Here is a 13,459-nt window from a genome sequence, read left to right as displayed (position 1 = left end):
GGGCAAAGAGCGACGGCGCACCCAGCACCGCGGAGCCTGCCAGCCCGGCCGGTCCTCTCATTTTCCCGCCGCCCCTGCCTCTTTAACCGCTCACCAGCCAATCAGAACGGCTAATTGCCTCCCACAGCTCTCGGCGCCCCGCCCTTGGGGGGCGGGCTGTTTTGTCATTGGTTCGGCCCGTTCCACCTGGGGGGGCTCATTACCATGGGGCGGGAGGCTCTTATAGGCTCGGCGGGTGCCAGTCAGGCGCGCCTGCTCTCCGCCCTCGAGCGCTGCAGCCCGGCAGGCGGCGGGGACGCCACTCGCTCGCTCCTTCGCGGGAGAGCCGCACGCTCCTCGGGCCATGGGGCGCTGCTGAAGCCGCGCCGGCCGGCCGGACTCGCTACGCCATGGTGTCGGGGCTGCCGCCGCCGCTCCTGCCCTCGGGCTGCCGCCTATGGGCCTGCCGCGCCTGACGGGCTGCCGCCTGCCCCCCAATGCCCCCGGCGCCCCTGTTCCCGCCGCCGCTGCCGCCGCCTCCTCGCCGCCGCCGGGGCGCAGGAGGCTCGCGCTGTTTGCGCTGCTCATCATGCTGGCCGTGTGGCTCTGCCTGGTCTACTCGTGCGCCGCCGCCGCCTCCTCCTCCACCTCGCCGGGGCTGCTGGCACCGGGCTCCTCGGCGCCGGGCCGGCGGGCGCACAGCGCGGGGGGGCTCTCCAAGCTGCTCCTGCTCCGGCCGCCCGCCGCCGCTTCGCCAGGCCAGCTGAGCGCGGAGCCGGAGAGCAGCGACGACGTCGACGAAGAGGACGAGGCGCCACCGGCGCCGGATGCGCCCTGCCCCATCTCCAGCTTTCTCAACGGGTCGGGCACCAAGCGCCTGCCCCAGGCGCTCATCATCGGCGTGAAGAAGGGCGGCACCCGGGCGCTGCTCGAGTTCCTGCGGGTCCACCCGGACGTGCGCGCCGTGGGCGCCGAACCCCACTTCTTCGACCGCAACTACGAGCGCGGCCTCACCTGGTACAGGTAGGCAGGCTGCCCCACACCGGCCTCGACGGCTTCTACCTGCAGGCCTCCTCCAGTCCCCTCCCCGGGGAAAGCAGGCTCCCCCCCCCAGCTGCCCAAAGCGCCGCTGCAGGCGTCAAAGTCTTGGGAAATCTTGCGCCCCCCCCCCCCCGTCTCATCTCTTTTCCCCCGCGCTCCCGCTCGAAGGAATCCCGGAGTGGGCGAGGTGGGAGCCTTGGGCAGGGGGGGTAGCCGAGGAGATCCTTGTCTTGGTTGCGCGCAGGGACAGCAACGCGTCTGAGCCTCGGGAGCCCCGCTTCCTTTGCAAGACGGCTTGTTTCCCTTAGGCGGCTTTAAGCTTCGAGGCTGTTAAAAGATAAGCATGACGAGAGTGGAGGAAACGAAAAGCGGTGTGGGGGTCTGTCGAGTGCCAAAGCCATTTTCCCCGGACTGAAACTTCGGTTTGGGCCCGCCTGATGTCCAAAGATGTCCGGCGGCCGCACAAGCGAGGGTCCCTGCACTATAAATGATCGGGGGGGGGGGGGGGGGGAGTGGGACTCCTGGCTGCCCTTCGCCTCTTGTTCGGAGAAGCCGTCCCCGCATTTAATTTGGGGCTGGGGGGGAGAGGCTTATTTTCTCCCCGCCGCCCGTAGTAATGCCCTGGAGCGTGGCTCGGGCTCCGAGAGGAAGGCGGTGGAGGCGCTGGGTCCCGGCGCCGCGTGTCGAAGCGAGCTGGTCCGCAGGCAGCGCCAGGAGGCGTCTCGGTGTGCGCGGCGAGCCAGGGAGCTCTGTCGGCTGGAAGGGGGCACTGCACCGCCTGGCTTTCGGTAGGGAAACACGGCGGCCTCGCGGGACGGGCGCTGCGACCCCGCAGGGCTTCCGTTTGACAAAAAAATCCAAACGTAAATCCCGAAACGACTCGACTTTTGCTGCATTATTTTTCAGGCCCCCTAAATCTAGAGCGAGAATCGGTTTTCCTATAGGGCGCGTTTATATACCCCCCCACACACGGCTATTTCGGACCCCGCTCCCAACGGCTAACGGGTCTGCTTCCTCGCTCCCGGAGCGCACGTCCCGGGCCGGGTTCCTGGAGGGCAAAGGGCGAAGCGAGGCCATCTTTCTCTCGATCTAGGGCCTGGCTGCCGCCGGGGCCGCAGCCAGGGTTGAGCGCCCGTGGCTGGTTTCACGCGTGTTGGCTCCCGCACTCCCCGTGTCCTTGGCGATCCTTTGCAGCTGAAGCCGCGGCTCTGGGTTGCTGGAGTGCATGGAAAGTGTGTTACCCAAGCCGTGTGAAATGGACCAGTTTCAGCCGCTGTCCCCTTCCGATTATTCCTCGCCTGGAACTCCGGAACTGGTTTTGTTGACGGCACCGTCCAGAATGGGACTAAAAGTCGGCTGAGACTTAAGATCGGAGCCACCTGATCCTTCTCTCTCCACCCTCACCACCCCTTTAGGGAACCCTTGATAGTAATGCCTGTTAACTCTGTGGGACTCTGCTTTGGAGTAAAAATGTGTAAGGCCAGGCAAAAAAAAAATTATGCTTCAGAGAAAGGGTAGAGGAAGGGGCACCCTTATCAAGAAGCAGGTGAATGGCCCTTTCTGTCCAGTGTATGGATGCCAGGGATACATTTTACAGTGCTTTTAAAAAGAGATTAAAGCTTTCTAGGATGTAAGATTTAATCTGGGGAACAGAGTGGGATTTTTCAAAGCTGGATTGGTCAAAGAACTGCTTGCTTCCAACTCAGCAAAGACGTTTGGGGGTCTGCTGGCTGCCAACTTGTGAAGAGGCCCATTAGGAAGTGGAGCGGCAGATGCCAGCAATACGGCAATACCAAGTCTGTAATGGGATGCAGACGCAACATGTGCTGGTGGCTGGCAACTCCACTGCACATGAGACCCACCACCACAGAAAACTGCACTACTGCTCCCCCCCCTTTTTTTTTAGTGGAAGCTTGCAGGGTGAAATTGTTGTAACATTTTCACTCTGTGTACCGCTCTGCTGTGCCATTTTAACAAAGTGTTCGGTCCAGTAGTTTAAATAGGACATAGCATTTTCAAGAAGGGGGGAGGCTGGGCTGAGATGAGCCAGTGTGAAAAAGGGGCTTTGTGAGGGGTGCCAAGTGACCCCCAACACGGAGCAGTGATTCCACTTCTGTCTTCGGTGTAAGGAGTACCTCCACTTTGAGGACCATGGAACAAATCAGAGGTGCAACTTTGAAGCACCAGCCCTTTCCATCCTTTAGGTAGAAACTTGAACCAGTGACGGCGGTGGAATTCCGATCAGCTAACGAACTGCCGACGGCAAGGGGAGTATTCTTTTATTATTATTAATAATTATTAATTAATGTTATTAATAATAATAAAACCTATTGATCCTCAATGTGTTCAGGTGATTTTTACCAACCCATCCCACATACACAAGCATACTTCAGGCTTCTTACCAGTCTTGTATGATACGAATATATGAACCCTGCTGTTAATTTCCATTATGTGAGGATGTGAAAAGCCAGAGTCACAATTAGTCTCTTGGAGGGATTGAGGCACCTTAAAATTTTTCCCCAAAACTGAAGGCTGTCAGGTTGACAAGAAGTGGTAAGTTTTGCTGAAAGCTGAACATCTCTTCCCCCCCACACACACACTCTCTTTCTGTGTGGGAGATGGGAGTGATTTTTCCCTTACAGCTGAGTGGGCGAATGTGGAGGTCAGTTCAGATCGGTGAGGTCTTCCTTGCTGTAAAGCAGCATTCATCTGGTATGACCTATTTGGGCGACTTTTGAAACCCCAGGCATTGAAGTATGCGTGGAAGAGGGAAGTTTCATCTCATTCATGTGACCAGCCACACAAAAGAGTCAGATCCATCAGGTTACATCACTTTGCAGGATTGTCTAAACTTGGGCTGCTGTGCTTTGGCAATGTATAATGAAGTAGGGATTTAATGTAGAGGAGATCCTAACACATAGGACTTTCACACGATTGATCTCGCTTCTTTGGTGCCATTCTAGGTTTCAGTATTTTTTTAAAGTTGTGACTTGCTTAGTCATGGAACCTGAGGGTGAGTGGATAATGGTAGATTATGCAAATATGTTTGTAGATCCAAAAGGGTTTGTGGAAGGTCAGTTATCACAGGCCTTGCAAGGATGCGAGAGAGCAGAGTGAAAGAGCTAGGTAAAACATCCAAAGAATTGAGTTCTCACTCACGAAAGCTCTTCCTGGGATAAATGTTGTTGGGGTTGAAGGTGCCATTGGATGTCTATTAGTTAGAACTAGCCTGTGGCTTTCTGGCTGCCGTGTGGGAGGCTGAATTGAAGCAGGCTTGATGCTGCATTGAGAGACGAAGGCAGCTCCATTCTGGCTGTGTAGTTTGTCCTTCCTTTTAACTTATACCAAAAGACCGGCTCCTTTAATAGCTTAGCTGTATTGCCTCCTCCCCTTGCTGAGATAAGTGGCATTGGCTTACTATTGCCAAGGTTTAACAACCCAAATGCAATTGGGGGGTATTTCATGTCAGCTGCAACATGGTTTCCCTCAATAATGGGGATAACGCAATGTTGTTCTGATTTTTCTGGTAACATTAACAGGTTTATATATAAGCAAAGCTTTCTAATTAACCTTTTGGTCAGGGTAGAGTCCTTTTCTAGATAAAAGACCTTGTTTTGGATTTATCCACCTCTACAATCAAATTATCATTTTGTCAGTGATAAGTAGGTACACAAACTTAAAAAAACCCTCTGAGATCAGTTTTCCTGGGAACGACATTGTAAAAAAGTGACTCTGGAATGCAATTTTAAAACTCCTAATTTGGCTATTCAAAGCATTTGTGTAATCAGTAGCAGTCTTTTTATATAAAGAAATTGTGGATAAAATTGAAAACAGGCTGGAACATCTAAACATTGAAGGGCCTGCAATATGTCCCTTAAAATGAACCACAAAGCTAATGCTTCGTTGTGCCTTTTGAAGCCCAAGGACTTGAATGCATAGGAAGTTGAATAAAAAAAGAAAGCCAGCTCAGCCAGGAGGGAGGACTTGTGGGTGGCAGCCATGATGTGTAAATAGGCAAAGAGGTAGGCTTGAAAAACGCACACGGGATTGACTGGCAGATTAATGTTTGAATGCTACAATGAACGAAATGTGGATTTTAGTTATAATCAGCCCCCCCCCCGAAAAGTGTATTATGGTTGCTGGCTTAATTAACATGGTGAATAATACCTTCACAAAAACACATTTTAACCCCCCCCCCCCAACTGAATAAGTAGATAAGAGAGCTTCAAATCAACTTTAACTTTCTAAATTAATTCCATTGCCAAGTGCTTAGGTCAACCCCTCACAGTTCCTCTTAGAATGCTATCTCCACGGCCACAGCAGTATCAGCATTGGCTACATATCTAAGGGGACAGGATGTTTGTCTAAGGCTACATGTACTTAGGATTTTGTTTTGTGAATGGCTACTTAACTGTTTCTGCCATTAGGATAATTAACAGATGTACTCAGAATAAATGTTTTGGGTTAACTATCGCCCAAGTTTGCTGACCGGACAACAGTGACAATTTTTAGAAGTTGGATCAGGACTGTATCATCTGGTGCAGGAAGAATATACAGCTGATAGGCTTCTGTATTTCCTAGTGGCTGTTGCAGTGTGGGAAAAGTCAGGTTCTCTTCAAGGTCTGCCAACTCTTTAAAAAGTGTCTGCTGACCTGTAGCAACTAATGAAGCAATAATTTATCATGAACAGTATCAATCAGGAATAACAATCTGGTTTAAGAAATTATAATTTTGCGTCTAGAGGATTTGTCTTTGGTGTTTGGTGTTCCTTTTCTTCCCCCTCCAGCTGAACACAGCTCTGTGATGTATAATTGCCCTCCTGCCTTTTATTGCTGGGAGGCAGCATCTTGTTTCAGCTGCAGTTCTGAAGGCCAGGCTGAAAGTAACAAATGTTGACTATGAGTGAAAAAAAGTAATTGGTTCTAAAACCCTAATTCATTTTATTGCATTTGATCTGTTCAAACAACTTCTAAAATTCCCCTGGAAAAGCTTTCAGGGTATCCATTTGGGAGCTCATGCTGCTAGTGAAAGTTGTCAAGGGAAATGTAGACTTTTTTTTTTTGCTCAATTAGCAAAAACCCAGACACTCACTTTTATTAACTGCCTCTAGAACATCTTTGCCTTAGAAGGAAAGTTGTTCTTGGTGTTCATAGAAAGCTGTCCACTGTTAATTGCTCCTGTTGCTACAGGCTCCAAACTGATCTAAAAAAATTTTTTTTCCTGGCTGCTGACTTCTGGCTAAAGTATGGTTTTCCAGGATAAAAACGCTGTGAAAGTCAGCATTCCTTCTGTTTTTTGTTAGTGCGCTTTCGGCTTAACTTAAACAATCAGTTCTAGATGAGTATAGGCTAAGAGTGGCCTAAAGGCGAGGCTGAATTACTTATTTCTTGGTTTCAAACATTGTGGCTTGCCTCCGGGCTTCTTCAGGAAAAAAATGTGTTCTAATTTCTAATCATTGGGGCAAAATGTGGCCTTCTGCAAAGGAAAGCCTGTGTATGTTGTGGGCCTAAAGAGCTGTCATGCCTTTATTACTGAAACGATGTTGAAATGATGTTAAAGCATCTTGAGTTCTAGATTAAATTAGCTGCCTAAATTAGACTGTAAAATGGTTGATTAATCCTTTACATGGCAAGGAAAGGGGGGGGGGAATAACTAATTGAAAATGGAATTCAGATCCTGTAAGCAGAAAAAGTTGATACTTAAGAGAACATTTGGCTTTAGGGCCAGAATTGCCTTCTTTAACTTAGCCATACTTACTGTTTTTAAATGATGATTCATTAGAATAAAATGACTTTTTCCTAATTAATGTCTCTTTTAGTCTAAGGCCTTTTCAGCAGCCATACAAGCAGTTTTTCTTCCTGGAAGGAATTATTTCTGTAAAACTAGTAACGTGTAACTGTGCAATTACAGATTTCGGGCTCTGAGCAAGGTCTATGTTTAAAAGTTCCTGCTAGCAATTCCAGAATGCTGTGCCCTAGAAAGGGGCCTCTGCCTAGCGGCCTCTTAATACACCGTTAATGCACCGGGAATCCGGCAACTTGTTGAACAGCTTAAGGAAGCTAGAATATTTTTAGTGAAGCTAGTTCATGCCATTGAAGTTGATGGGCATATGTACGGACTGTAAATATTCAGACAAATCTTTTTTTTGGTAGTCTTCTTAATGTCTATGTGATGTCCCAAAGGCATGAGGTTTCTTATGCAACCTTAAAGATGGCATTGCTCCTTGAACTAGAACTGTAAACACCAAATGTAGTCTTGTCTCTACTGTGGCATTTCAGTAACAGTATAACAGGGAGGAAGCTCAGAACTTGGTGTATGACTAGCAGTGTGATCCTAAATAGAGTGTACCCTTGTAAGCCCACTGGCTTACATGGGTTTACAATGTTCAGCTCTGCTTAGAATTGCACTATTAATATAGGCCTTTGTGCATAGCAGCCTTCCAGTAGAAGTGGATCTCGGGGGGGGGGGGTGTTGCATAGGGAACCTAAAACTGATTTTAAAAATTAGCACATTGACAAATGTGTATCTAGCTGGGACTTACAGTTCATTTGAAGGATAATTTCATTTGCTGCACTCTTCATTTGACCTTTGAGCAAAAAGTAGTAGAATACGCTTTTGGTCTGAAGGTATCTTATTAATGTGGAAACATTTTCCCCACCCCTGCTTAAGTATGTACAGTAGGAAAGCATGTCAAACTAAATCCATACAGGTTTACACCAAACCAGCAGCCTTTAATGCCTGAAATATGTGGAAAATCAGGCTAGGATGCACTCCCCCCCCCTCCATTGAACAGCATCAAATGGAAACATTTCACCAGGCTGGAAGAAACATGTAATAATGCTAAGTACTTACAAGCTTTAGGTAGCATTCAGGGGATCTTTTCTCTTCAAGAGCCTCCTCCAGAATTGCAGCTTATCAAACCAAAGCAGAGAACAGTCTCTGCATAACCAAGCTTAAAAGGCACAATAGTTTGTGCTGTCCAACTGACTTACATTTTTTGGATCCTTCTTGGCATGTTATAGAACTTTCACTCAGGCTTGCACTAGTGTGACATCTGCTATCTGGGAACGGTGATAGTGGCTACAGCATTCAAATGGGGCCCTTTCCTTACAGGTAAACCTTGACGGTACTTAAGCAATTGGTAGAACTTGTGTAAATCCTTGTAGTGGGGAAGAACTGTTAGGCGAGTTCTCATGGCTGCCCTGGTAAAATTGAACAAGTGTCAATGGAACATTTTACAAGAGCCCTTAGGCTGGATTCCATCAGGTTGGATCTGCTAGGGAGGGGAGTGGCCCCTTTCCCCTTAAATCAAGGGAAGTCATTCAAAAGCATGGCTTTTGACATTTGGCCCACCCATGTTGTTCTTTTATTACTCACAAATGAGTAATTCTCATGAAATAGAAATGGATGGCAGTGACTTCAGTAATCATGGAAATATTGCCCAGAATGCTAAGGACTAAATTTTCTGCACATAGAAATGGTGGCTTTCAGGACCTGGTGTTCATTTTCAACTTCACGACAAATAGTGCAATACTAGTAGAATGTTAGGTTCTGTCTTGCAGTAACTGGTCACAATCTTGCCAGCAGTACTGTTGTGCTTAGAGCATGGGAAGATGGTATAGAAATATAATAAATAAATATATTTTAAAAGCCATGTATAAAAGTCACGTGTCTTGACAAAATAGATTACCACAACCATAAACTTGTTAGCTTTCAAGATGCCACAAGACTTCCATGTTTGCAGCTAAATGGAATTCTGCTTTGATAAAGAGTTTCTTTGGGGTGTGGCAAGCATTCTTATAGAGTCATATCCCCCTACATCTGGGAGGCTCCATAAAGGCACATTCCTTCTACTTCTTCCTCCCATTCCTTCATTAAGAATTGTAGGAGGCTCTTTGTTCTATAATTTCTATAAGATTATAGCTTTGGCGTTCTAAATACTTGTTTCCTTAAAAGTGCTAAATGCTGCCTGTTTTCCCTACTAAAACTCATCCTCTAGCTCAAGCATTGGATGAGGCTTTGTTCTCAATGATGGTTGACCTTGTACCCCATCTCTGTTTCCTAATTTGAGGAAGCTAGCATTGGTGACCTAGAATCCCTGATGTAGAAGAAGTTAGAATGACTAGGGGATGGATTTGGTAGAGTGGTAACTAGGAGAACTATAGATTGCATCCCCTTTTGGAAAGACCCTTGAAATGTGACAGGATGAATAACTGAACTTACTATTCAATTAGTGTGTGGATTTAACAAACCTTTGCATTTTGTTTGGAGAATATATCGTAAGAGAACTAGAACAAGTAATGAAAGATTCCCCCCTTCCCCAGAAGTGAATAGTTCTCTTAAAGTAATCCCAGAAACTGTGTTTTAAACTGAATTTGCTTTCCAAACCTTGTCCCACTGTTTAGCCTCAAGCTAACTATAGGCAAAGGCGGGAATGGCTGGTTCTAATGTGATGCTATATCATCTTCAGGGGCTCTTCACTTCTACTTCAGAATAGACTTGCAGCCTCTTCAACAAATGAAGCTCTCTTTGGGGATGAGAGCCCAATACAATTCAAAATGGGATCGCCCTTTCCCCCTTTTTCATCGGCTGAGCAAGGCATGTAATGCCTTCCAGTTTGATTCCAGCAGGCCCGAAATCACAATGCCTTAGGCGCAGCATGAAGTTATGAAGAAAATGGCCCCCAAAGGAAGGCCGGCCTCTTATGATCCATCAGCAAGGCCCTTGTGTTTCTGTGGGAGCCTTACTTCAGATTGCAGAAGCATTGAGTTGTTCAAACAGATGGCAAAGATTATTCGTGTTGCTGAGATATCAGTGCACTACTGTTTCCTGCGTCTCTCCCAGTACGGCGCAAATGATGCGTTTCTCCCTCACCCCCGTATGGCGCTGATGGGAACTGCTTTGTCTTCCCTGATCATGTTTCACAGCCTCACCTGTTAAGTCCTTTGAATTTTTTTCCGGACTTGAGCATGCCTTGGAGTGGACATATTTGGCTGGTGAATCCGCCCAGTGGTCCGGAGTGCGGTTGGCTTTTGTGGTAGTCAGTGGAATGGAGCGTTGCTGAGTGATTGTGAAACTTCTCTCTGTGTAAATCAGTGGAGAAAGGAAGCCATTTAATCCTTGTACTGCTGAAATCCAAGGCCTTTTGGACTTGGTTTAGAAGAACTAATACCTAAAAGTATGAACTTGTCTTTCCTAGATCTTATTGCACATGCTTGCTGAAGCAAAACAACCTTTATTTCCTTGGGGAACCACTTTAGTTGCTACATTAATTATTGTAGGACTGTATATGAATAGCCCAAATCCTGAACACTGTTTGAACAACAGTTGTGTGTATACAGATATTTTCTCATTACATTTTTCATCCGTGGGAATTGGAAAGCTCCTGTGACTTAACAAGTCATGATACTTGAGGCATTTAGTTGCAAGCGATTATGTGGCGGTTGGATATCACTATACAGGAACTTCCCTGCTGATAGATTCATGCCTTGAATCAATCTTTGCTGGTCTTAAAGGTGCTGTTGGGCTCAATTTTTGTTGCCACTGATGGGGTTCTAGTAATTAGTCCCTTATTAATAATGACTTCTGCAGCATCACTGATATGGTCTTTTCAAATATTTGATTACGCAGACATTACTTTGACTTGTGAGCGTAACTTGGGGATATTGCTGCATGTACGACAACTACATGAGAAACTTCCTTTGCCAAGCAGCCCTTCAGCTATGGAGAAATATGGGAGCTCTCAAGACTCTTGTCTTGAGTTTACAACTCCTGATTAGGTCTACAAGACAAACATCCATCCATCTTTTTTTTTTGACACGGGGGACTGGTAATCTGTGAGTTAAGGGGATAATAAGTGGGCCCCAGCTCTGTTGGCTGGTTTGCCATCTGGCTTCCAAAGGGCAACAAATACCAAGCCCCACTTATCCCTGTGGCCTAATTACAGGTTCTATTGACAGCACCTGTTGTCGATGCCTGGTGCCTGAAGAGTAATGGAAAAGCACGGGTGCTCTTGTCTTAAATTGCTAAGCCGGTTCCATTGTTCTCAACACAATTTCACATATATCAGATTTAATATACAAAACACTGTAAACTCCAATGTCTGTCTTGGTTTTGTGCTAAGAGACATGAATTTTTATGCCCTGCCTTGTGCCATTAAGAAATGAAAGCTGTGTGTCAACCACAAACCTGATGAGGTTCATGCAGAAATATGTCTGACTGGGAGGACTTCTGGTAGAGCTTCAGTTGATGCACCTCTTACTTGTAGCCCTGTGAGCTGGATGCTTGTCTCCCTTGGGTTGCAGAATCAATCACTGCCATCCATTTGGCATTTCTGTAAAAGCTTTCTGTAAAAGCAACTTAAGTGATAAGTGATTAAAGCAACAAGTTCAAATCTAAATCCAGTGACTGTACATTAAAGGTAAAGGTATCCCCTGTGCAAGCACCGGGTCATTTCTGACCCTTGGGGTGACGCCCTCTAGCGTTTTCATGGCAGACTCAATACGGGGTGGTTTGCCAGTGCCTTCCCCAGTCATGACCGTTTACCCCCCAGCAAGCTGGGTACTCATTATACCGACCTCGGAAGGATGGAAGGCTGAGTCAACCTTGAGCCGGCTGCTGGGATTGAACTCCCAGCCTTATGGGCAAAGCTTTCAGACGGCTGCCTTACCACTCTGTGCCACAAGAGGCTCTGACTGTACATTAGTTAAAGTCAAATTTACTCGTATATAGCTAGATGCCAAAGATCAAAAAGATTTATTTTCCTTATGGAGTGTTTAAAATCTATGTTAAATTGATCAAGATCTGCCTGCTAGTATCCTTCAGGAGCGGAATGGAATGTCAGTACTACCGACCCAACCTTTTTAATTTCCTCATGTCACCTGAAACTGGTACAACAAAAAGGTTTGTTAAAAATTCTGATATAGCTTAATTTTGCCATGCCTGCTGCCATTGGTATTCGTAGGCCTGAATTACATATGCAAGGGAATGAAGGGGTCAATTGGTAGAATGGACTCCCATCACAATGGGCTATAGGTGAAGGATCACATGTGCCTCCCCTGTGTTAAACTCCCTCAGTAGGGAGAGGTGGGGAAAACAGTTCAGCAAACAAAGGAAGCAGAAACTTTTCCTGCCTTGCTAATTTTCTGTTAATGTGATGTGATTAGAAATGGAACCAGCCTTCTGCATTTTGCTGTGGTGCAGCCCATCCTGCCGCTTTCGCATCCCACCATGTCTTGAAGTTGCATGTGCAGATCAGGTCTCCTTCTTTAGACTTTGGTGGTTAGATACTTCTTTCTTTCCATGTTACTACAACTCGTGCAACCTATAGTGACAGGTATAGTCACTAATATAGTGAAGCCTTTTTCAGCTTTTTGACCATGAAGGAACCCTTGAAATATTTTTGAGGCTTTGAGGGGATCCCAGAAGTGGTGCCATGTCCCTTCCGAAAAGTGGAGGCAGGAGCCAGCCAATGAATCAGTTGTTTACCATTTCCATTGCAGAGAAAGAGACCAGGCCTGTAGAACAACAGAGGAAGTGGGCTCCAATTACATCTTACAGCCATCTGAACTACTTGGAAAGGCCGCATAACTGCTGGGGAGCTCTCACATAACTCCAGCTTTCCCTGGAAGCCTGGTTGGGAATCCCTGATATAGTGAGAGGATTGCTTTCCCTGATAAAATAATGGGTTTGTAATTGGCTGGATGAAACAGGCCCTTAGTTCTCCACTGGTTGAGTGTCTTGCAGTGAAAGGACAAAGGATGGCAGCTGTTAGCAACTCTGAGGAACAATACCTCACACACCATTTCTTTTTGAGCAGTAGGTTTCTAAGTAAAAAAATAAGAAATGAGATAATGGGAACAGGAAATAAATCATGCATATCTGTGCACTTGGAGTTCTGGGCCATGGCCTGGCTTCATTTTCCTCCCTCTCATGCTTCCTTGTAATGGAAAGCCTCAAGTTTCCCTTTTCTGATCAGGACGATAACACCAACGTACTCTACTTTTATTTGCCTGTTGTGTTTTCAGTCCTTTCAAAAAAGAGACCTAGAAAGTTTGTTTCCTAATCCTCTTCAACATTCAAATATGCATTATTTTGTATTTGTTGAGAGGAGAAAAAGTGGATGGAGAGAATTGTCAGATGGTGTAATTCTACTTCCTTTAAGGAATATATGTGAACTGAAGTTCTTACTCAAAAAATGCATACTTTAAGATGGGATTGGACTTCTGTAGGTTATATATTCACTGGTCCTAATCCCCACGCATTGCTTATAGGTGGTGTACTTGAATTGATGGTGTGCTATTTTCCCCAGACAAAAGGTAGTGAAAGCCACTGATTTAGAAGGGTGTCATTCTGTTTTGCGTTTCCCCACAGGCCTGTCACATGGCTTTGTATTCCATTTAATGATGTTGTAGGCTCAGGAGCTATGCACTGTACTGGG

The 13,459-nt window shown here is 46.5% G+C and overlaps 1 protein-coding gene across 1 annotated transcript in view; it reads left to right on the top strand.

Annotated features, from left to right (window-relative positions):
- The first annotated feature begins 247 nt into the window (after positions 1-247).
- Positions 248-13,459, top strand: part of LOC143832727 (heparan sulfate glucosamine 3-O-sulfotransferase 3B1-like) — a 40,246-nt gene continuing 27,034 nt past the window's right edge. The window contains exon 1 of the mRNA XM_077327552.1: positions 248-1,002. Within this exon, the coding sequence (XP_077183667.1) occupies positions 437-1,002 (566 nt within the window). The 5' untranslated portion in view covers positions 248-436. The remainder of the gene's footprint in view (positions 1,003-13,459) is intronic.

The sequence above is a fragment of the Paroedura picta genome, chromosome 3 (assembly GCF_049243985.1).
Source record: "Paroedura picta isolate Pp20150507F chromosome 3, Ppicta_v3.0, whole genome shotgun sequence".
In the NCBI taxonomy this organism is placed as follows: domain Eukaryota; kingdom Metazoa; phylum Chordata; class Lepidosauria; order Squamata; family Gekkonidae; genus Paroedura; species Paroedura picta.
This window is presented reverse-complemented; position numbering and strand designations above follow the sequence as displayed.